Source organism: Vanellus vanellus (assembly GCF_965231255.1).
Source record: "Vanellus vanellus genome assembly, chromosome: 10".
Classification (NCBI taxonomy): Eukaryota; Metazoa; Chordata; class Aves; order Charadriiformes; family Charadriidae; genus Vanellus; species Vanellus vanellus.
The window spans coordinates 8,717,983-8,743,287 of NC_138915.1; the positions used below are offsets into that span (position 1 = coordinate 8,717,983).

The 25,305-nt window shown below is 41.4% G+C and overlaps 1 protein-coding gene across 2 annotated transcripts in view; it reads left to right on the forward strand.

Annotated features, from left to right (window-relative positions):
* Positions 1 to 7,379: 7,379 nt before the first annotated feature.
* TBC1D8B (TBC1 domain family member 8B) overlaps positions 7,380 to 25,305 on the forward strand; it is a gene marked incomplete at its 5' end in the record, with an annotated part of 36,200 nt that continues 18,274 nt past the window's right edge. For both annotated transcript variants that reach the window (XM_082488491.1, XM_082488492.1), the window contains 6 exons: positions 7,380 to 7,509; positions 17,037 to 17,147; positions 20,913 to 21,031; positions 21,654 to 21,879; positions 22,754 to 22,994; positions 24,206 to 24,413. In XM_082488491.1, coding sequence (XP_082344617.1) covers positions 7,380 to 7,509; positions 17,037 to 17,147; positions 20,913 to 21,031; positions 21,654 to 21,879; positions 22,754 to 22,994; positions 24,206 to 24,413 — 1,035 coding nt within the window. The remainder of the gene's footprint in view (positions 7,510 to 17,036; positions 17,148 to 20,912; positions 21,032 to 21,653; positions 21,880 to 22,753; positions 22,995 to 24,205; positions 24,414 to 25,305) is intronic.

Here is a 25,305-nt window from a genome sequence, read left to right on the forward strand (position 1 = left end):
CAGTGCACTAATTTGCTCCTGCCGAGACTTGTATTGTTTTCCCTTTCCAGGAATGATACCGGGAATGATACCAGCACACCTCCCCTGGAGATGGGGTTAACCACCGGAGGACTGCGTATCCTCCTCACAGGTGCACTAATTTGATAGGAGAAAGTACAAACTACTGCCTGTCAAACTGGATTTTGCCCACAGTGTCTTTGGCTTTCTAGTAAACCGATTGATACTCTACCTCTCAATTCCAACCTGCCAACCACACATTCCTAAAGGGAAAATGAGAGCTTCAGGCTGACAGGTCAAATCTGACTTGCACAATAATGTAAAGGGAACAATTGTAGGAACTTCTCAAACCTGTTAATATTAGACAGTCTGAAAGATCCTCCGTGACTTTTGGAGTTATAACCATCTCTAGCACCAGCAGTATGCTCGAGTCCTGGCGCTGTGCGAGTCTGGGATGACTTCAGGAAGACTGAACTAGAGATGAAAAGATGAAATCTTCCCAAAGGATCTGCTGTGTTCTGTTCAGAAAATGATCCAGCCCCTGAAAAATGCTGGACCGTTGCTGTGCATTGTCTCGCCTGTGTGCTAAAGCTGCAGGGAGAGCTGACGGCCCGTAAACATGACCGGGGATGGGAGAAGTTGTCTGCCATCCGTGAGGAGTCGAACTGGGGTCGAGGAGAATCACGGGGTGCCTCAATAGTAAGCGTAGGGCCTTGCCCAGCAAAGGTAACTAAGGACATCTTACGGATGCACTTTATATTTTATTTTTTTTTTTTAAATCTCTGTATCTATGGCTAATTTCTAATGTTAGCAGAACTTTTGTCTTAAAGCTCACAATAAAGTACTATTGAATCTGGAAGGGAAAAGCAATGCATTTTCTTATCTATAGTAGAATTAAAATTATTGTAAATATTTCATGATTTGTATTGAATTTGAATATGAAAATGTAAATAAAACTATATTTTGATGACCCTGACTGACATTAAATGTTGATTACCAGCTCTTATATGGAAACAGATGCTGAATTGGCCGTGTCCCACAATTCCAAAACTGAGTTTCGGGAGGCCAAAAAGCAAAGTAATTGGACCAAGGAATGCTAGTTATGCATAGGGTGCTACTGTGACGCGGATTGAGATTGATAGAAAAAAAAAAAAGGCAGCTTAGGGTGTGTTCAGTGAGCTGCTTGATATACCTCTGAACTGTTGTTCTGGGCATGTTCAGCTCAAGGCAGTCTTATGTGAACTCTTCAGATGGGACAGGTTGCATCTTGCTTTCCTCTGCCAGGTTGCTCAGCATCCCTCCTTACTCAAAAGTTCAGACTTCTTTTGTAAGACAAAAACACTTTAAAAACAATCAAATGCCCTTTGTTCTGTACTATACTATTACACGTAGTGAAAACTTATCACTCCCCTGGCCAGTTTGGTAGTAATTAGTATTGTGCTGCTTTTTAGCTCAGTTCCAGGTCTAGTCTGGGAACCACTGGCTGGTGCAAAGCTGAGTATAATCAGACTTCACTCTGAAGCTGCATTTTGCTGTGATCACCTTTCTGTTCTACATCTGAAGTGCAGAGAAGAAAAAGGAACAGCCAAGCAGTAGATGTATAACTCCTGAACACTTAATTTCACTTTCAAAAAGCTTTTATAAATTTATTGTGGTGTGTAAGCTGTAATGTAGTAGAATTTCACGATGATGCGCTCTTATGAAATCATCTGCTAGTCTTCTGTGTTTAATAAGAACAAGATTTGACCTTCAAAAAAAAAAAAGGGGGGGGGGACAACTGAGTTCAATTCAATACATTGAAAGGTGCTTTGGCATTTGCTTGGTTGGGTTTGGGGTTTTTTTTGTGCCAATCTATACATTTGGGTTCCTTTCTCTATAGGATTCAAGCCTTTTTATTCACTGTCTTTTAAGAGCAATAACCTTGCCTTTTTTTCCAGTAGTGATACTACTAAGGGTAATGTGGATATACAGCATTCTCTCAAGGAATGCGGTAGTGGGTTATGGGGGGGTGCAGCAGTCCGTGTCAGTGAACTCCTGCTACTGTAGGATCGGATGATATGTATGTCTTCTGTAAAGATGTGGACTTGCTTGGAGCTTGTCCTGGTTTCAGCTGGGATAGAGTTAATTTCCTTTCTAGTAGCTGCTGTGTTTTGGATGTCCTGTGAGAATGATGTTGGTAACAGGTATTGTTTTAGTTGTTGCTTGGTAATGTTTATATTAGTCAAGGACTTTTTCAGCTTCCCGTAGAGGCTGAGAGGGAACATAGACAGGACAAGCTGGCCAAAGGAATATTCCATACCATAGATACCATGCTCAGTATATAAATGCAGGTCGGCCGGGGGACGTGGATTGGCGATCGCTGCTCAGGATGAGCTGGGCAACCGATCATTGGGTGGTGAGAGCAACTTGTGTTGCATTACTTTATTTTGTATATTCTTTTACCATTATTATTAATATGATGATTTTCCTCTTCTGTTACCATTCTATTAAAACCGTCTTTATCTCAACCCATAAGGTTTTTCCCTTCTCCTTTTCTCCCTCTTCTCCCTACCCTACTGGTGGTGGGGGAAGTTAGCAAGCGGCTGTGTGGCCCTAGTTGCTGGTGGGGTTAAACCATGATGGAGTTCAAGGCGTTTACAAAAATCTTAAAAATCTTCCTGAAAATTAGTGTATCAAATGTGAAGTACTGCTAAAGGAATAAACGCAGCATTTGTACCTGAACAGCATTTGAATTACTGCTAGGCAGAAGGATTTAATGCTTCTCTGGTTTTGCAGGTTAACTTGTGAGTCTGCCACCTTCTTGTGTGTGCAGATTCATTTGTAAATATTAGCTATGCTTTTGTTTAAAAATGAAAGTGTGCAAATTTCATGCATGCAGCCAATGACACCAAACTTGGGCCTGTTGCTGTCTTTGAAAAAAACACTTTCTTATTTCACTGAATTCTGCAGAGGTTTTCCCTTTTAAGAAGAACATTGTACAGTTTTACCCGCGTTAAAGAAATTTCAAAGCTCCACTCTCACTTTGTACTTTCAAGTTTCCATGGATAGCAGTTGTCTTTAGCTGACCCTGCTTAAAGCACTGTGCAGCAGACTTTTTTTTTTCTTTTTTTTTTGGTGATGCTATGGGCTTGAATGGCTCTGTGCAATGTATACATATATACGTGCACTATGGCATGATAAACTCTTTCCTCTAAGGATAAGGCAAACAGGAATGTGCCTGGGGATAGGGTTGTTCCTGAAATGCAATGCAAGCTTGCTGTTACTCTGCAATAATTTTGGGGTTTGCTATATGTACACTAATATTTGCATGTAAGATGCTAGAAATCATGTGCCCACGAGTGGTAACGGTTGCTAAAATGTGTGACTCTGTTAATATTGCCATTGAGTCACACAGACATGTCAACTATTCTGCCCCCAAAGAGAAAGCAGAACAGGCTCCAGTATTGTCTCTAAGTGTTTACTCACTTCTGTCATTTCTCTCTCCCATGGGAAAGCTCTGATCTAGACACTTCACTCAAACGCTTGCATGCTCTTGAAGGGGAACTGGGAAAGATATTTTTTTTTTTTTTTTTTTTTTATCTCTGCAGAGAGGAAGCCGTGTCACCTGGTGCTGGATTACTGTGCTTTCTTGTAAACCAGGCTTTACAGCAGCGGGATTTTATTATCCCAAACCCAAATAATACAATTTTCTCATACTGAGGAAAATTTTCAGGTGTCCCTATAAAATGTAGTACTAGCTGAGATTTTTGCTTAGGGGAAAAGCAGGACTTGTGATGAGAGGCTGCAAACACATAAGAGCAGTTTTGAGTCAAAAAGGCAGGTGGGGTCTTCCCATAAAATGGAGACTTAGTCCATCTCAGTCTTTAGCTGGAAAGATCTGCACTTGTCAAATGACCCAACAGTTGGACAGAATAAATACGCACATCTACCTTGGCTGTGTGATTTAACGCAATTTCATTCTGTGTTTAACACACAGGTAGCTCTGCCTTTTCACCCAGGTTTAGACTGATGGTTTTACTGTGCGGATTTGAATAGAGTTCCACTCCTGCAGGGGTGTGATGGCTGGCATTTTGGAACAGATGAAAGAAAATCTTCTGGCTTTGGCAATTTAATTTTGGTTTTAAGGGAAACGTGAAACCAAATCGCAGTGTTCACCCACTGTGAATTAACAGCTATGTAATTCTCTGCACTGGTTGTTCAACTGTTGGTTATACAATGTGAAGCCAAAATTTATTTATATAGCTATTTATCTATTTATATGATCTTGGCTATGGTTACTTGAGGAAAGTAATTTACCATTTCTAGGAGGTCTTTAATAATGTGAAAGAAAAATTCTGCAGTGCTAAACGGATCTCTGTTGCTGTAGAATGCATTGATTAGACTGTAGGATGATTGTGCACTGATTAAGAAAGAATTGAAGTGCCTATAAATAAATTGCTCCAAGCTGAAAGAGGAGCACTCTTGCATCTTAACAGTCTTTGGTTAAGAATCCAGTGCCTGAGGGAACCAGAAAAAAGACAGACACTCAAGACCTTGAACAAAGGGAGAGGAAAACAAAAGATATTTTCCAAGTAGTAGAATTTTACTGTTAAATTTTTATCCAATTAACGTGAATCTTGAATCTTACATAAGAAAGCAACATATGTCCTAACATCTCCAGCATGTGTGAGATGCCAAAAGCCAAACTCTGGATCGGAAATGCCAAGGGCATCTCTCCTTACAATTAACATCGGAATTAGAAGACCTGTGTTAGATCCTTAATAGGTATTTCCTATCCAAGGGCTTGGCTAATTGGGGAAAATTAAATGGTGAACACTCTCTGGGAATGTTGTTAGAAGAGCAGCATCCATGCAGGAATCACTCTGTCGGTTCAGCTGGTAAATCTCCAGGAACCCGCTAATGTCTGTTACTCAGTCACTTCAAGTGGGGCGATTGAAGAAACTGCCGCATGGAGAGCGTTGTGCTACTATATCTAGGAGTTGTTTGCCTTGTCTCATTAATGTTTCATCTGTGTTAGTTACCACATGCTGGCTAATGACTTCTAATTCATTTTTTTTCCTGTCTAGTAAAGGTAAAGCACCAGAAATTTGTTGCTTTCTACTCTATTATAAAAACAGGTAAAAAGAACAGTAGTATTAGTTAAATCTACGTTCCCAAAAGTAAAACTTTTTAATACTACAGCTTCTCTTGCTGTGGTGCAATGAGTCAGTGGAAGAAGAGGCGAAAAAAAGTCTCATACCAGTGCAATTCACCCATTTTTGAAGACTTCCAGTGAGTTAAATGTGTTTGCGCACTTAGTTCTCCTTTCACACTAGTGCGTTTGGGTAGGCGATTCCTTATGCAGCTGGAACTGGACAGACATTGACAAACGTCTTTCTGTGAGTGCTTGGCAAAATCTCACTGTGCCTGTGCTTGGAAATAGATCTGTGCTGGCAGAAGCATTTTTGGTAGCGAAGTACATTTGGGACTGTTGAAAGGGATGAAAGGAAGACAGGATAAAGCAAAAGTGCCAACTTTGCAACCTATAGTTAGAGCATGATGTGCATATTTTTTTTTTAGAAAGAGCTCAAAGTAGAGGCTGAGTGTAAACAACTGTGGGCTGAATTTTTCATATGATACACAATCAATAAAGCATTATTCTTGAAAATCTTAGGAAGGTCAATTATGCTGGAAAGAGTGCTAAGAGAAGGATCCAACAGGACAGCAAACCGCAGAGAAGTTCCTAGGAAATGGGAATGTCCTACTCGCTCCATTTGTACTGAATGGCAGATTGTATCAGGACCAGGAGTGAATCTAACACAGAGGTGGGAAAAGACGGTGACCCTGAGAAGTCCCTGGAGTGGAGAAGGCAATGAGGCTTCCACTCCTGGAAGAGTTATGAAGATACCATTTAGGAAGTAGAGTGCTATCAAGCGTAAGGCCTTCAGAAGAGATTTGGAGCTCTTTGGGACACAGTGAAGATATTGGAGAAGAAACAGCAAGAGAGGGAGCTCAATAAGGGGTGGACTGAGATGTGAGCGTGACTTCATGGGGAGCTGCAAGTTACGCTGTGCTGACCAGTGTTCATAGAAAGCAAATCCTGAGGTAGTCCCACAGCCTTGGGGAAATCCTCGGCTGCCAGGTACGTATGACAGACTAGTTCCAGCACCTGATTTCTTTCAAAACCTGGCTACGACAACTGCTCTTTAAATCAGGAGACAGCAACAGAAGACAATAGTAAGAGATACTGAAGTGCAGTCCCTACGACCATGAAAGCTGCTATCCTGTTCCTTAAGAGGATAGATTGATTTATTCTAGCGCAGAACAACTTGTAAAGTCAGTCTGCAAATAATCTGAAGAGCTAGTCATTGAGGACAAATGCCAAAGGTCTTGCAGACAAATAATGAAAATACTGGGACCATGAGTCAAGTTGTTGTTAAGGCAACCAAAAATGTCTCCTCTAAATTAGCGCTGAATTGTGGTGGGTGATAGAAGCAGTAAGGCAGATTGTTTTTTTTTATAACGTGAAATGTAAATAGGCAACGTTGACCGTCTATCTGCTTCTGCAGCTGGTGGGGCCACTCCTCCGCTCCTGGCGTGGCTGGTGACCGGGGAGGGGACACGGGTGGGTGCTGCGACTGGGGTGCTGCAGCCGGTGGAGGTCCTGGTCATGGCTCCCTTCCTTGCGGGACAGGTTTTTTCTCATTCTTTTCTTTTGTGCCCCAGTCTCCTGCTGCAGCACGAGTTTTAGTGCTGACAGGAAAACAAACGCAAAAGCCAGAGTCCCTGGTGACATCTTGTCTGTCTTCTGGGATGAAAATGGAGTAACTTTTGGCCAAAATTGAGAACGAGACTTCTCTGACTGGCAGAGAGGACATAAAACCCCCACCCAGCCTGCTCTGTGAAGGCATTCTGGAGGCCCGTCGGGGCGGCCGCTGCGGCCCTGCCTGACAGGAGCGAGGTCGGGGCCGTGTGCGGGGAGCGGAAGGACGAGTCTCTCCCCGAGCCCGTGGGACAGAAGGAGCTATAACTGTCGGGCCGCCTCCCCGCGCTGGGACGAGCCCGGGCGGGTTACGAACGGGGTCCCCCCGTCCTCCCTCGGCGGCGGCGGCCACGGCAGGCGGTGGCCACAAAGCGCGGGAGGCGGGCGGCCGCGCAGGGCCCGACGGGAGCTGTAGTCCTGGGGCAGCGGCTCTGCCGGGCCAGCCGGCCGCGAGGACCACAACTCCCAGCATGCCCCGGGGCAGCGGCGTTCCCCCCCGGCTCGCTTTCCCGCCTCCCCGCCCCGGCGGCGGCGCTTGGCAGCCGGGCTGTGTACGTGGGAGCGGGAGGCCGGGCGGCGCGGCGGGCATGGGCGGCGGCGGCGGGCAGTGAAGTGAAGGAGTGAAGGGGCCGCCGCCGCGATGTGGCTGAAGCCCGAGGAGGTGCTGCTGAAAAATGCCCTCAAGCTGTGGGTGCAGGAGCGCTCCAACCAGTACTTCGTGCTGCAGAGGCGGCGGGGCTACGGCGAGGAGGGCGGAGGCGGGCTGGCAGGTACTGCCCCCCACACCCCGGGGGGGCCGGGGCAGGGTCTCCCCTGGGCTGGGCGGTGCGGCGGGGCCGCCTCAGGCCCGCTCCCTCAGGGGCCGGCGGGAGAAGGGGCCGGCGAAGGGCCAGAGGGGGAGGATGGCCTTTTGCCCCTCCTGGGACGCCCCCCCCGGCTCCAGAGGGGCCGGGGGGCGGGGAGGCCTGGCTGAGTTTTGGAGCCCTTGACCTTCATGGGGCTTCTCAGGTGGTTGTCTTTTTCCTCCCTTCTCCCCCTCTGCCTTCCCCTCCCTTTTTTTTTTTCCTCGCATGAGAGAGGCATTTCAAAAGACATCCCACCGGGAAAAGGAGGGTCTGATGAAGTTCCCGGCAGCTCCGTGGGATGGGGCCTGCTGTGCCCGGGGCAGCGGGGCAGCCCGAGGCGGGGGGGTGTCCCGGCAGGGCCGGGGGCAGCGGGCGGCGGAGGGCCGGCAGCCGGCCGGGGGGTGGCTCGTCGACCGAGGTGAGCGTAGCCCGACGCTTGGTACCCAACTTAAGAGCCCTCTGCTCCAGCCGACACCCGGGCAGAGTTAGATTTGCGGCTTGTTGGAAGAGGAGACGTCAGAAGAAATGACGGATGTGTCTTGCTTTGGCGAGATGCTCGTTTCCAAATGCCTTTTCCTGCATGCGTCTGAGGCTGCTTGAAGTGAGCTGCTGCTCAGGCATTTCTGGTCACTTATTTTAAAAACAAGCATGTGATTTGACCTGAGCTTGTCAGGAGGGGTGGGTCAGGAAAGTGGCAGGGTATTGACCATCGTATAATAAACTTTATTTCATGAGAACTTCAAGGTATGGACCTGAGTTTCTATTTTTAAGTCCCGTCTGTTTGTATCATTACGCACTGCAGGGACCCCAGCTGCCACTGAGACCTCTGTTGTGGTGGTAGCTATTGAGACTAGAACAGACTCCTTCGTAGTTTGATGGCATCTGTCATTGACCCTGTCAAGGAGAAGTGCTACGGGGAGGCAAAGTAAAGTTGTTCCTAGGTGGGATATGGTTCTTGGGTGTTTTGCATGAGTTGCATCTCTCTGGGTTTTCTAAGCTCTCTCTAATTGTGTCATCATAAAGCAAGCTGTATTAAACGTGAGGCATAGTCTTGTTGAAACATTTATTCATTCTATAAGGCAAAACCACAAAGTCCAAACTTCTGGCTCATGAATTTCAGATGTAGATATCTCCCAGCTATATATCTCCTCGCTGGAGCATTCTTCATTGGCACCTGAACCACTTGGAGATTGCAAGGAAAGTGTAAAAAAAAAAAAAAAAAAACATGACAAAATCTCAGATTCTTTTCTAGGCATATTATAGATAGATAGGTAGATAGTTAGATAATGTTAGGCTTCAGCTTAGAACCAATGGTGGTATTTTGCAAGCTTGGAAGTCTTGTGGTCATTGGGCTGGACGGGTCATTCTCTGTCCCGGTATCTTTGGAAGCCAAGGAAGGTGAGTTGGTATGAAGGTTGTCTTTCTGTGTGATGAAATTAATTTAAGAACTGTGACTAAAGTGAAATGATAAGAACTAGAATTAGGTGTTCATTTTAAAACATCCTTGTAGGCTTACAGCTGGACAGCCAGCCAGGGCATCCTAGTGCCCTTTGGATTTTGTTGAAGGTGAGGCTTCTATCACTAGTCTTCTGTCCTTGATGGCATTTGGCAGCACGGAAAAACACTTGAATGGGTTAGTTCCAGTAGTATGCTTTTTTTATGTAACATTGCACATTTTATGTCTGTAGTTTTTTTCATAATGTTAAATTCATACAGATTTCATTTGTACAAGGTATGTTTTTCACTGGGCAGAAACAAAAAGAGTGAGATGCTATTGAATATAAAATTGTGATTAAGAAAGATTAACAAGCAAATTGGAAAAAATGCAGTTACATTTGGGTTTGCAGGTTTGAAAATATTCAAACCTCCTAGGTATAAGATAGCATAATTTGGTATGCCTGATTTTAATTTTATATTGCGATGTGTCATGCAAGATAATTAACGCTTACTTTAGAAGAAGCCAATGAACAGCTATTATTTTATGAAGTCATCGCAAATGTGAAAAGTACAATCTTGTTCTTCTGAACAGCATTTTTCAGCTGGTGAGACAAGGCTAGAGGTGACTGGCAGCATTGGTGGACTGGGGAGTTATGAGTGAAAGAGGCAGGCAGCAGCAGAAGACTGTGTCTTGAGGGAAGAGAGGCGCAATGCCTCAAGGCGGGAATGGGAAGAAAGATGAACAGTATAGCAGTAATGGGGACTAGCTGAGGAGGCAGTAGCAAAGGATTCCCAAGAATACAGGAGTACACGTGGTAAGAGACTTTAAGGAGGGGAGATGGGAGTTTTGAGGAAGCAGCCAATAGTTGGAGAAGGTACACACCAAGGGGGAAAAAGATAGATGGCAGGAGAAACGCTTACCTGAAGGAAGGCCAGGAATTCTGGTGCTGTCCTAGGTTTAGAAAGAAGGCTGCAGTTGGATTTGTTTGTATGACCTTTCTGGACTGACTATTACAGCAGGACCAATTTGTAATCTGTAGATGATACAATTAGCTTTTACGGCTTGTGTTCTCATGCAGCATAGTCCCGAGTTGGCTAGTGTGGATAAAAATGGACAGAAATATCTTGTGCTGGTTTTGCTTAGTCTTGGCTCTCTTCCTGCTGGTGTGCACCTGCTTAGCTTTACATTTCATTCTCTTCCCTTTTTTTAGACCTCACCCGAGGATACAGGTACTGTAACCTGTTTGACTAGTTCTACTTCCTGATAATTCAGCGTGCAATAGACTGTCCCAGAGTATGTTTCTGTATGCCTGGCAGTGCAACCGTGTGACCCTGTCCTCTAGTTGTCCTGTCTTCTGCAGACCCACTATGGGAGAACTTCTCAGGTTTTCCAGAGTGTATTGATAAGAATATAGTTAGGCAAAACGGCCCATCTGCTGGAGCACAGTTATGGTGACACAAAACCTGTGTTGTGAATTCACGTGTGGTAACCAAGGTCCAGTGAGATTAAGCATGTTGGTCACAAAGTGTTGCTTTGGTTATAGTTTAGACAGGACCTTCATTAGGAGATGGGTATTCCTGGAGTAGTTATACAAATGAGTATTCGGTGTCATGAAATACCAGTCTTTCACTAAAACATCAGAAAACTAATTATTTGTTTTCTGCTTCCATTGTTTCAATTCACCTCTTTCTGCTTGAGAAATTTAAGTAAAATGCAACTGTGAGAGGAGAAAAACTTGTCAGTGAAATACATGGTAGAAACTAGTCTTTCCTGCTTCTTGTATGTGCCGCACTCGGAAAGGTAGGGGAAAACCCTGACTCTTCGAGTCCTGGATTTCCTGTACAGTTATTGCCATCCTGAATCTGTAGAAGGCCCCTGCTGGTATGCCTGCTTTTTAAAAGATGTAGCTTGTCTGCATCATTGCTCGCTAGGTCGCAGGCATAAGAGTTTGGAGGAAGGGGAGACAGAGCTAGGCTTGTACGTGTGCTCTGAGGAAATTTTCCTTGTCTGCTATCTGTGCTTAATTTGAGGAAATAGAAAAAAAGGGTTTTATTCACAAGCAGACATTCATGTGTTTTAGATCAAACACACAGCAACGATGGCTTTTCATGGTTTGTATGGTATGTATTTGTATCTTAGTTTATCTTGTGAAAGTTGGGGGTTCAGTCTTTTTTTTTTTTTTTAAACTGAATGAAATTGCTCTGTAAAGCTGTTTGCTGTTACGGAATGAAGCTTTATCCTGTCTCTGTAAATAAATATTTACTGTAGTAGGGATTTACAGTTTGCATCCCCTGCACTGTAATTTGGCAACAGTTCACTCTGGGTGTGTGTTTCTCCACTGATATTATATCCTGCACCAGAGAAGCCTTTGTGGACGTTACGTAGTGTCTGCTATGTTACTCTGGTAGCTTTGGTTTCAACAGACCTGTGCCTTCTGATTTTTTTAAAAAGGTTTTGCTGAAAAATACAGTCCCTTTAAATTGTAGTTGGGATAGTTGAATTTGTCTTTGCTCACTTGTGCAATGGACTTCAGTTTTGTAGTAAATCTGTAGATTTCACATACTATTCCTATTGATTGTACTCCTTGCTGTAGTGTCTAGGTATTACCTTGCCTTCAAGATTTATTTTTCTTTTTAATTCACAATTTATTAACAGGATGACCTTATGGTTCAAAAACAACTGAGAAAATTCATTTGAAGTTCATTATTTTTATTTTTCACATTTATACTTCCTCAAACCTAGAAATTTTAGTTGTCAGGACATAGCTATTTAAAACCTCTCTTTAGGTTGCTCTAGGCTTTCTTGCTGTGAGGTATCCTCTGTAGGGATCTATGGAGTCTCTTCGTGTACCTGAGAGTCGTACGCTGAAAGCTTAGGAGAATGCCTGGAAATGGTTTTAGCTCTTGAAGTATGATAGATATCTGATCAAAATGAAGGATGTTTGCTATTGTATTGGGTTTGTGTGGCAAGGTTTTGGGTAGCAGGGGGCTGCAGGGGTGGCTTTTGTGAGAAGATGCCAGAAGCTTCCCCCATATCTGATAGAGCCTGTGCCAGCCAGCTCCAAGATGGACCTGCCACTGGCCAAGGCTGAGCCCATCAGTGACAGTGGTAGTGTCTCAGGGATAACATATTTAAGAAGGGAAAAACACTGCTATGCAACATCAGCCGGGAGAGAGGAGTGAGACTATGTGAGAGGAACAGCTCTGCAGCCACCCAGGTCAGTGAAGAAGGAGGAGGTGCTCCAGGCACCAGAGCAGAGATTCCCCTGCAGCCCGTGGTGAAGACCATGGTGAGGCAGACTGTGCCCCTGCAGCCCATGGAGGTCCATGGTGGAGCAGATATGCACCTGCAGCCCATGGAGGACCCCACACCAGAGCAGGTGGATGCCCAAAGGAGGCTGTGACCCTGTGGGAAGCCCATGCTGGAGCAGTCTCCTGGCAGGACCTGTGGCCCCATGGAGAGAGGAGCCCATGCTGGAGCAGGTTTGCTGACAGGACTTGTGACCCCGCGGGGGACCCACACTGGAGCAGTCTGTTCCTAAAGGACTGCACCCCGTGGAAAGGACCCACACTGGAACAGTTTATGAAGAACTGCAGCCTGTGGGAAGGACTCACGTTGAAGTTCATGGAGGACTGTCTCCCATGGGTGGGACCCCATGCTGGAGCAGGGGAAGAGTGTGAGGAGTCCTCCCCGTGAGGACGAAGGAGTGACAGAGACAACATGTGATGAACTGACTGTAACCCCCATTCCCTGTCCCCCTGTGCCACTGTGAGGAGGAGGTGGAGAATTGGCAGTGAAGTTGAGCCGGGGAGGAAGGGAGAAGGGGGGGGAAGGTGTTCTAAGATTTAGTTTTTATTTCTCATTATCTTACTCTGATTGGATTGGCAGTAAATTAAACTAATTTCCCTACGTTGAGTCTGTTTTGCCCATGATGGTAATTGGTGGGTGATCTCTCCCTGTCCTTATCTCCACCCGTGAACCTTTCATGTTTTTTTCTCCCCCTGTCCAGATGAGGAAGGGAGTGATAGAGCCAGCCAAGGTGAACCCACCACAGCTGTCTATCACAAACTTACTTACAGTATTTTTTCCCCCTTTGGTTCTGCTCTGAATAGCCTTTGAACTCTTCAGATTGTAGAAGTGAGGAGTTATTGCCAAAATGAAGCTGACTGTAGCTGCAGAATATAACTTTCTGCAGTTGTTGCCACTCAGCCACTCACTTTTACAGTATTTTCAAACAGCTCTTTTTTATGGTGCAGTAAATAAACTAAGAGTGAGAACTCCATTGTACATCAAAGTGTCTACTTTTCAAAATCCTTAGTGTAATGGGGCTCACCAGTGTTGTGCTAATAGAACATTTCTGTTTGTAAGGAACTCTTACAGTCTTATAAATATTTTGTGTCCGCTAACACTTGTAATGTAGCAAATTAGGACGCTGTCTGATCCAGTTTTAATATAATTAATTATTGACCTCAAAGGTACTGTTATGCATTAGAGAACTGGCTTGTGCTAACTTTGCTTCAGAACAATAGTGGTCTTTAGGAAAAAAAAAGAGACAACAGCATATTTTCTTTGCTTCCTATTCTTCATTGGTAGATTATTCTGTTTGCATTACACCAGTCCCACAAAGCATAGGAAATAGATTGCTGGGTATGATATATATATTTAAAATAAAGAAGATTGTCAGCAGTAAAAAAGATGTAACTGAGAGCTATTCCAGGGGGAAAAAAAAAATCTTTGAGCCAATATTAGTACTCTCTTGTATGTTGTGAAATAACTATAGGAGAACAAAGTGGTGTTGCCCCCAAATGGCAAAATGCTGGGCAATTATTTTCATGTAACATATTGGCCTTATTGTCTAAATCGGTACAAACAAGAGCAGAATTCATTACTGATATGTTTTGGTGCATGTCTCTGCAGCTAATGTTGATATTTTGTTAACCAAGTGTTTTAGAGGCTTTTGAGAAGAACACATCCTTATTTCAAAGCTATTCTGGATCCCTGGCCCTTTATTTTATTTTTTTAGGGTATTTTACCCTATTTATTTAAGTATCTAGGGTATTTCCCAGTAGTTTTACTCAAGTAGCTATGAAACTGAAAATGTTTTCTAAAAGCAGAGCCCTTTGGCTGTGTAAATGTGCATCACCTTCTGTATCTACAGCTGAAGTCATTCCCTGAGTCAGGCAAGAGGACAATTTAGGTGGAATCCCCTGTAGAAACTGTGGGGTCTAGCTTTGAGCAGAGATGAGAGTAGATGACCTTCTGTAGGTTGTCCCTAAACTGGTTGTTTGAGAGCAACATCTACTGCATTTCGTTAGCGAGGGATTGGCAAGTCTGGCCTGAGCTGCCTTTTCCCCTTGCCTCCCTTATGGCGATAATGCTAGTGTGGGGGCTGAGCAGTTACTTATTTTTTTTTTCTTTTTGTTGCCTACTCCCTTATTTTACAATTAATATCCTTGTCATTAAACAGGTGAATTTTAAATCTCTGCAACCCTGGAAGTGAATCATTCTTCATTAGGCTTGTGGGAGTGGAGTTAGCAGAGAGCCAGCAAACCGCTCGGCAGTGGCCTTACTTGCCTGGGTGAACCTGGGTCTTCATTTCCCATAGGGAAATAGCAATAAAAGGGAACGCTTGCTGAGAAGCACCCAGTGACTTGTAGTTATGGAAACCCTGACTGATAATACAGTATTCAAAAAATCCGCAGCTCTTAGAGCACTTTCAGAACTAGGGTAAGAAGGTGAGGCTGCTGATTCCTCGCAGTTATGCCAGTGGCCATAGCTGTGGCATTCGTTCATAATGTACTGAGTATTTATTGGCTTAAGTGCAAATCTGTAGTCTATATCACAGTCGTGGACAGAGGAGTATTGAGTAGTGGGCCTGTTGAAGTGACTGATACTAACCTGCTACAGTTTATTATGTCTAAAATCTAATGACTTTCCAAGTAGACAGAAGTTGTTATGACATTTTGAGGAGTGCTGCTTTGTAATATACTGTTGTAATCATTCTTTCAAGCTGAGCAGTTGCATTCACCTTATAAATGGTGACTAATGTCCTTGTGCTGTATATCATAACAGAAAATGATATTAGGAGAATTGTGAATGAAATAATAAAACATTTGCTGAAGCAAAGCCAGCTTTGAGATCAGCTCGGTGTTATGACTCATTCAGTAAGCCAAAGCTCTTTAAATAGATATAAATATTATCTAGTCAATGTCTGACTTCAGTTGGAAACTGAAAAAAATTTCTACTTTCCAACAGCAACTTACAATCTATGAGTTGCAGACAAGACAAGATAGTGTTTTTGACTGATGTAATATACTGGTCTTTGGTGGTGTTTTTTTTTGTGTTTTTCATTATTATTAACTTCCATTTTTTTTTAAGAGAAGCAAAAGCATTCTGCAGCTTGAATAGCCACAGTCAAGTAGTCACACAGGCTCTATGCTGAAACTGTATCCTTAGGAAAACCATGTCCTGAGGATGACTGTGTAGACTTCTTAATTTTCTCTTATTTTGTTTTCTTGTATTCTCTCACAATTGATATTTTTCAGAATTTGAGAGGAGGTTAATGGAAAGAAAGTAGAACAAAAAGTACCAGAAGCCAACATGAAAATTCTGAAATAACTTCTAAGGGAAGCATTTGAAATTATTATTCAATAGAAGCATTAGATTTAGATAAAAACCTGAATCAAAAGATCATTTTCCATTAGACATGGAAGGGTGCTTAGAGGTGTTATAAGGGATATGTTAACTTTGCATACAAGCTCTTTACCCTAATAGCAGTTTTTGGGGAATGCACTGCGTCCATGATCTCGTAAAGTCTGTTCCACAAACCTGCTAGCATCTCTTTGGGTAACGACATCTCTCATATTTTTGGTGATAATCTCATCTCTTATTTTGCAGTTGTTCTGTAGGAGCATACAAGCTGTGTGTGATTGCTTTGGTAGCTTTGCTTTAGTTGAACTTTCCATTTATGTGGCCATGCTAGAAGGATGGCAAGCATAGGAGATAGAGGAAGGAAGCATAAGGCATTGTTGTTTGTATTTTTGTTTCTGTTGTTAACAAGAAGAAAGTTTTACTTGTGCATCAGGACCCGAAGGCTTATGTTTTTTTTCTGTATGGATTATTTTTCGTCTTTTAGAATTGCCTGATTCTTAGATTTGAAAGGAGCTTTTAAGATATATGGGCTAATATTTTTATTACTGTGCAGAAAGAGTGATTTTGGCAGCCAAGATAAAATGCATACTCATTTTCTCAGGAAACTTTTTGCTCCCAGTTATGGAGAGATGAAGTATTTCTCATTAATGAAATTAGTATATTTTGATCTGAACTCTGTTTAATAGGAGCTAATTCAATATTTAGTGGCAGGGAGGTGACGTGGCTATTGTATCTTGAGTGTATAATCTATATAGGATTAATGCACTTCATGTAATAGGATGAAATATCAGTGTTCCATACTTTATGTAGGAGTCATCTGATAGACTGTTTATGAAGAATGGCAGGCATTTTCTAGCTATAAGCAGCAAAACTTTTCCATGTACAGAAAGTATGATGTGGTGTTCTCATGTAAAACCAGTGGGATTTTCATAAAAATCAGACATAGCGGAATTACAGTCTCTTAAGAGCTGTTTCCTGTGACTGGAAAACAGAACAACAGTAAATGACTAGTTAAGAGGTAGTTTAATTACTGCTTGTGCTCATTGAAGGCTGGAAACTACCATGTTACTTTGCAGATTGTCCTCTGGTTTACTGTACTACGTGGCTATCAGTTTCAAGGGGGTAATCTAAAAAAACTTTTTCACCCTCATTTTGTGTTTATAAAATGACTTTTACTGGATCAGAATACCATCACCTCCCAAAGAGATTCCTCTGGGAGTGTTTTTTTAACTCTGTGCTTTTGTTTTCTCAGAGTTCATTAGTCCTTACTTGGGTGGCATTCCTATTGAAAGGAATCAGAAGAGAACGTATGTTTGAAAACCTTGGTTTCACTCAGCTGTATTCATTCTCTTGAACACAACAGGTCTTCTCGTGGGAACATTAGATGCCGTGTTGGATTCTACATCAAAAGTTGCACCATTTCGCATCCTGCATCAGACACCAGACTCTCAAGTCTACTGGTCCATTGCGTGTGGTATGTACTATGATTTAGAAGTTAACTGAGTTTATAAAGTGAAAAATGAGGGTACAAAGTATGGGATCCATTTTTGGGCTAATCCTCTCATGTCAATATTCATTCCTGTGACCTCTAAATGGTTTAAAGTTATTTGGAAACCTGTGATTGACAGTAGTGTGTGGCTCCAGTTTTTCAGAATGTATCTAGGGACTCTTCACATTACAACTTCTGCTTGCCTGCTCTCTGCAGCAGTCTGTGAAGTACTGAAGAACTGCCTTGGTGCTCCAACAGAGGCACCATCTTTTCTTCTTTTCTTCTGTAAGCTGCAAGTGTATCTTGGATGATAGGGATAAGGTGACCCTTGGGAGTACTAAGAGTGCTGTAGGTAGGAATAACAGGAACTGCTTATCCTAGTGTTTTTTTATACTTTATTTTTGCATGTTAAAATGAGCCAGGTTCCCAGTCATGGTCAGAGCTGAATTCTTCCTCATATTGCTGTCGTAGTGCTAGAAGTTCTTTCCCTTTCTTATGTTGCAATATTAATCAGTAGGAAATGGAAAAGAAAATTGACCTTGAGAGTGAAGTATGTGACTTTTCCTAGTGCATGCTTTTTGATAGTATGCGTGGATTTATTTCGTTGTGGTTTTGTTTTTGTTTTTTTTTTTTATTTTAAGTTTTGCAGCTTCTCCTGAAAACAAAGTGTTAATTCCTTTATACAGGCTGCTTAACTACTGGATGTCCAAAGAGACCTCCATTCCAAAAGTTGAGGGGGCTCTTTTTTCTTTACACGCATCATTGGTTTTTCTTCTGAGACATGGTCTTGTCTTTATATTGAAGTTAATATTGTCATGTGGTCTAATGCTAAAAAGTCACTGTTGTGGAGTTAATATATTTCTTAGGCTTATTGAAAACTCTGAAAACATCTATAATTACAGTAAAAAAGAACCATGTATTTTAGTTCATTTTTCCATACTTTAATTCTTTTTCATTAATAGTGTTCTTTAAAGAAACAAGACTTCATCTAGACTTCTCCAGGCTCTAGGCCTTCCTTTTAGTTGCTGGTGGCAAAAGATGAGCTTTGCAGGAAATCTGCCTTTCTGAAAACACTTATATGTATGCTTAATACTGCTAGTAAGTGCTATGCCGTTGTTACGTTGGACTTTGCTGTTATCACTTTATTATGAGTCATCGTTGCTTCACCTTAAATGAAAAATTGGGCCTCTTGCTGTCTTTTCTATACAGTTAGGTATTTTCAAAATACATATGTGTTCTTTTAGATGTTTAGTTAATAGTTTAAACATTTCTTGCTGTAATGCTAATCTGCTCTTGTTCTCGTTCTGCAAATACTTCTCTGAAGGGCAGTAGTCAGTGAGCGAACTGTTTAATAATGATTCAATATAATTCATTACATGTCACTTTAAAAGGGCAGCCTTATAAAGTTGATGGAATTTGAGCAGTTTGTGAATTGGCAGTGAATAAAATTTTAAGACTACTTCTGAATAACTCAGAACTGATGGTGACAGGCTATCAAAAAGGGACTTTGATACGTATGTTGGAAATATACTCTGGGGAATTCTCATGCCTTCAGGTCAGCCCTCAGGAAAATGCAAAGGGTAATCTTCACCTTAGGACTGAATTCATATCAATTCTGTGCTGTGTAAGTATACTTTACAACAAAAGGCTACATAATGTGCTTGTACTTTGTGTTAGGAAACAGATTGTTCCTTCTGTGAAGAAATTGAAGAGACTACGTTTGGTTCCTGCTATTACATTTTAAGGATTTGAAACGGTGCTCCTAAATCATTTAAATATTTATTAAAAAGTTTCATCTTTACTGTGTCACATCTGTGCCTGTGATTCACACTGTGACTCAAATAATTGGTCTACATGTGTAGTCTGAGAAAAATAATTAGTTTGCAATTTAATTGCTATGTTAATTACTCTTCATATGATTTTTTTAAAGTGTTGTTGCAAATCCACCCTGTGTAGTGCAGTCTAACTATTTAACCATATTTAGAACAATCTCTATTCATTCCCAAGGCAACCTTAACTAATTCTGCGGAGTCCATTGAAAGTTGTTTAATTAGTCTTTACAAAGTAGATTGAGAAAAAAAGAAATTGTTAAACGTGTGTTCTTGCTTAGGGGTATTGATAGTATGTGATTACACTGGCTGATTTTATTTGTGGGCATTCCTGTGGAGGGTGAAACTGCCAGTTAATTTATATTCTAGAGTCCCTTTATTCAAACCTATGTAAATTCTTTCCCTCTCCCTGCCTCCCACCATCTGATGGGGAGCCACCTGTCTTTAAAGAACCAACTCAGTATTGAATTTGCTGGAGCTCTACTGTTGTTTCACTAGCGTAATTTCTGCTTATTACCAATTACCACTTGCATAATTTGTAATTGAGTATGTGGAAAGAATAAGATGAATTATCATAAGCATTTTGAAGTTGGCCTACCGTATTTCTCTAATTATAAAAGTAGCTGGTGGGTAAGAGTGTTCCTTTGCATTTAAGGTAAACCAGTAATCTAAATGTATTTCTGGAAAGTTCAGGTGAGTAGGTTTTTCTTTGCTATAAAGTTGCAGTGACGTTTACCGTATCGTAGCTGATAGCTTTCTGAAACCTAGATTAAAAAGCAGTGTAAAGTAAATAAAGTAAAAAGGTTGGCTTTTCTCTAAGGTGTTTAAAAATTGCACTATTTACATTTTTGGAACATTTAATTTTACTTTGGGTCTATGGTTTCTACATTCCTTACGGTTTATTGATAACAAGTTTTTACGTTACTCCTCCTCTTGCACATATGAAATGAAAGGAAAGAAGGCATTCCTTACTCTGGTGTGTTTGAGTCCCAGAGGGTCCAGAAGAAAAAAAAATAATAATTCTGTTGGTGCCAAACATTGTTTCAAGGATCATTCAGCTTGTATAAATCAGTGAGCCTTTTTTCCTGCATCAGGAGTTAGTTCTGGTGTATGTTTTCCATATGGGATGCAGCTGTGCTTCTCTCCTCTGGTAGAAGCCTGCAACTGCATGAAAACAATGCGTTGTTTGGAATGACAGCATAAGCAGTACTTTATTGCAGGTCAGATGACATTGTTTCCTGAACGGCGGTTGGCTAAGCTTTAGCGTGGTTAGAAATGTCATTGATAGAGAGTGAGATAAAACCATGACCTATAATGAGCACAAGTAAGTAGCAATTGATTGTCTGTTGTCAGTAGCATAAATAGTTGTTTCATGTATCCAAAGAGAAATCTTTGCTACTTTCCTGGTTATGGTGAGGCTTTACATCCTTACACTTGTTAGAAAGGATTTTGCACAGCGGGTCTGAGTCTTGGAATTCTATTCTGGAAAATAGTGTGGCCCAGTGATGACAGCGGGAGGATATCAAAGGGTCAGATTCATTTCCTTCTTAGTCTCATGAATTTGATCTCATATTTCCCACCTTCTAGACTATTAGACTGGGAGTGTTCTGCCATCTGTGTTGGGATGGTAAAGGCTTCAGCACTGAGCCACGCAATGATGACAAAGCTGAGATGCTTCTGGATGTAAAGGCTAGAAATATAGCTGCATAAAGGGCTTGAAAGATAAAAATACAGCAGTGCACATTTTTAATGCACACCAAATACATTTTTAGTGTACACGAGAGTTGGACAATCCATTTCAGACTTGTGAATCTAAATTACTCTGTCAATCGGGAATTTGCCAAGTATTCTCTTGATAAATATTTTTAGTGAAATGATTAGAGCCTCTTCTAATTTAAGTGATACTTTCTCTTTCAATCAGGATCCAGCAGAGAAGAAATAACAGAGCACTGGGACTGGTTAGAACACAATGTTATGAAGACTTTATCAGTATTTGATTCAAATGAAGATATTACGAGCTTTGTCCAGGGAAAGATAAGAGTAAGTAACAGGCACATGACATAATTGGGAAAGGCTAAGTGTTTTTTTCCTCTAAATGTACACGAATAATATGTCCTCTTTAGAATATCAAAGGACAGCATTGTAATGCTACATACTTCTTATTGGGTAGTATGTGCCTGTTAACTACAGCACACTCCATTGTTCCTGTCTGCCCCACAGTTAAGTAAGGTTGGTTGACATAAACTCTTCTTGGTAGATGATAAACGAGATGCCTTTAGGTAGTGGTCTAAAACTGTTGATAAATTATTTCACAATAATTTTAATAATGCCTTGGAAGTATATGGCATATTTTTGTGAAGGTGCACTTTATACATGCTAAACATTTAGCCCAAGAATTCTTGTGCTTAAGTGGGGAAAATATATCTATTTCGGAATAGTAGACCTGGGATTGTCTGTCTTGCCTAAGTTGTGTGGGGAACTTGGTGGGTAAGTCTGAAATAGCGCATTTGATTTATGACCTGTGTTTTGATCCTCAGGCTGTTCTTCCTGTTCTAAAACTTACTACCCTGTTAGGAGACTGCTACGCTGTATGTATGTGGGTACATATGTGACACCCACCCACATGGATGCATATATAAATTAACTGGTTCTTTTATTTTAGGGTTTGATTGCTGAAGAGGGAAAAGGTTCTTTTGTAAAAGAAGAAGATCCTGAGAAGTTTCGTGAAGGTCTTATGAAGTTTGAAAAGTGTTTTGGATTACCGGAGCAGGAGAAGTTGGTTACCTATTATTCATGCAGTTACTGGAAGGGCAGAGTGCCCTGCCAAGGATGGCTTTATCTTAGTACCAACTTCCTTAGCTTTTACTCATTTTTGCTGGGAGCAGAAAGTAAGTAAGCCTTGATACTAGGCCTGGTCCCTTCACATTTTACTGTTTATCTTTCAGTTTTGGAAGGTGGCCTGCCATCTGCGCAGATGATGTTAACACAGAATAGAAAAAACTGCAAGCATAAAATACTTTATGGAAATTAATACATTCATGTAACTTAATATACAATGTTTGTTAATTTTCTTTCTCTATATAAGCTGCAGAGAGAAGGCAGACCTGTTACAGTTGACTCTTACTAAAAAGTGTTCGTCATCTTTAGTTCGTGCAGACTTAATATTTCACATGGGTGCACTACGCACTGGTGATAGTTGCATATATCTTTTTTTTCCTCTGTAACATTAGTTTGAAATGCCAAAGCAAACGGCTCTAGTAATGTGAGCTATAACTGTATTTATGTGAAAACTAGAAAGCACAAAGAAAGTAGGATCCTTTCTAAACCATTTCTCATTTGTAGTGGGAAACATCATAGGTAGTGGGCACGGTTCCTCTAAATGCCAATACATGATCGATTTACTTTAAGAAGCCCTATTGGTAAACTGTTAAAGTGGAGTAGCTTATATGATGGTGTTTGTTTGCAATTTGCGGTTTCACGTGAGAACAAAGAAAAGGTGATGTAAACTTGCATTTTCATACATGGTGTGTCTTTAATATTTTTCTTTCTATAAAATTCTTTCTAATGGAATTATTTTGTAGGAATTGTGAAGAGAGTGGGTTTTGTGCTTGTGAATTTGTAGCCCTTTCCAAGTGGGTTATCATGTAACTGTATTGCTTAATTATATTTTATTAGTGCTGTTGACTACTACTTTTCTTTTTTTAATATGAGGCTAGCAGCTAATGAGAAGTTACCCACATCTGCTTATATTTGTATTTTCAGTAAAACTTATTATCTCCTGGGATGAAATATCAAAACTTGAGAAGACTTCCAATGTGATTCTGACAGAGAGCATTCATGTGTGCTCCCGTGGGGAAGATCACTATTTTTCCATGTTTTTGCACATTAGTGAAACGTTCCTTCTCATGGAGCAGCTGGCAAACTATGCCGTTAGGAGACTTTTTGACAAGGAGACATTTGAAAATGACCTAGTCCTTCATGACCCCCTGCAGATCACCAAGAGGTAATGTATTACTTCAAGTCTGTCTGCTCTGGGGAAGAGAATGCTTGTCTCAAGGAGATATATAAATGTCAGCAAAGCTAGTGTTCTCTTAAACAAGTGTCTTGTTAAAATTTGGGATCAAAGCAATGTGGAGCATTGTAATTTATTGTTACTTTGCCGTATCAAAAGTCTATATGAAGGCAGGAGGTGATCCAACCTTCAGAGCTGGTCTTCAACTATAGGGTTTATCGTAGTTTGGATTTTTAAAAGGTGTTTTAGCAGCATTTAGGATGAGAAAATTAAGAATGAAGCTGCGGTGTCTCCAAATAGACTTGATGAAGAAGGAGAAGGTGGAGAATAAATAATTTAATAAACGCGTAAATAATAACTGCATGGCTTTTCTGCCACTGAAGATGGGTGATAAAATCAATGAGTTGCAGATGGGTGCATGGCTTTCCTTATTTACGACAGTATTTTAGGCAGTGGAAAAAGATGTGTATGTAAGTAACCCGATGGTTAGCATCCTTCCCTCTCAAGGAAGGTGTGTGATTATGCCTTGTAGTAATTTTATGGTTTCTCTTCAGTTCTGGTTTCTGTTGAAGCAAATGTTGCCTTTTCCTCAGAGAGCTAACCAAATTCTCACTCAGATGTTCAGGTTTTGATCTGTGGACCACAGCTATTTACTGTGAAAAGTAACCAGTAACATAAAGGGACTAAATCTTTGTTTGAAAACGTTACCTATCTGCAGATCAGAAATCATTATAAAGCATTTTTCTAATAATTGTTACTACTTAAAACTCCATGCACCTATGATCTAGCTAATTAACCCTCTGTCAAGCCAAAACTTGTTTTAGGTCTAAATGGACTATTCTGGTGGGTTGGGAAACAGAGCAGATTAGGCTATTAGTATGTTTTTCTTCACTACCTGTAGGCCCGGACTCAGCGAAGTGCTTTGCTGTGTAAGAACATGCTTGAGTCTATTCCTGTGTAGTGAAGCATTTAAGTATTTTGTTAAGTGGGTGTATGTAGATAGCTGTGGTCCTGCCCATTGTTGCCTTTTCAAGCAAAATATTGAACCCTCCAGAGTGACTCCACGGACTATGGGAGAGCGTGGTGTTTTACCGTCTTTTCCCAAGGTTTTTTTAACTTTTGTATTTGTAAAGACATTTTAAGCTTATTTAAATTTTCTTTTCTCTCTCCTCACCTATTTTTTTGTTTTGTTTTTAATCTAGAGGCCTAGAGAGCCGTGCCCACAGCGAGCAGTTTAGTGCATTCTTCAGGCTACCCAAAGAAGAGACCTTGAAAGAAGTTCATGAGTGCTTCTTATGGGTTCCTTTCAGTCATTACAACACCCATGGGAAAATGTGCATTTCAGAAAACTACATCTGCTTTGCTAGCCAGGATGGCAGCCTGTGCAGTGTAATCATTCCCTTAAGAGAGGTAATGCAAACTTCAAATCGGAGCCAGAAGTTTTGCACTTTGGTAGTCTAATGCCAGTTTAGCAGATTTTAATTAGAATCTGCTTACTTTACGTGATGTCATACATTTCCCCCTACCTTGGATACCGCATGTAGGAATTCTGTTTCTAGGTTTATAAAACTGCATTCATGTTTCAGCTTTGTTCCCTGTGTGCTCTTTCCCTTTTCTATTTACTCTAATTTCTGTAGCTGGGTACAGAATCCAAATTCTTTAATACTTTTTTTTTTTTTAAATGATAAAGCTTTTGCTTAATTCTTGACATTGAGTTAATGAGAGATTCTCAAGATATAAAGAACTGGAGAGGATAGAGGGTCTTGAAGACTAGTAATTGCTCTGCTGTGTGTTTCTCTTAGTGCATTAGTGCAATTCTTTGCAGCAGTGGAGCTGTGCTGTCTGTTCAGAAGTCTATAGGAAATTTCATTGACAATTGTCAGCTAGCAACTATCAATGCCGTTACAGCTGATAGTCTCAATAGACTGAATAAGGACCGTATTGTAAAGGACACGGCATTCATATTTCTGTAGAGTACTGTAGCTAGATTGTGGAGTGACTTCTGCGGGGGGAAAAAAACCTTCTCCATCCCTTTCTTGACTTCATGTGATCTGGGACATTGCCACATTTCAGTCTTCCAATGTTAAAAGCTTTTCATCAGCACCCCGATGTATTTTACAGTAGCCTGGAAATTAACCAGGTTCTGCAATTGCTCTACACACTCTGTGTACATACTGCCTGACATAAGACACCTGACGTAGGGGGGCAAGCTGAGCTAATTTCAGCAATACACTTGGTGTTCCCTGCGCAGATAAGGCAATTTATTTGATCATCTGTAAATAGCCCTGCAAACAATAAAGGC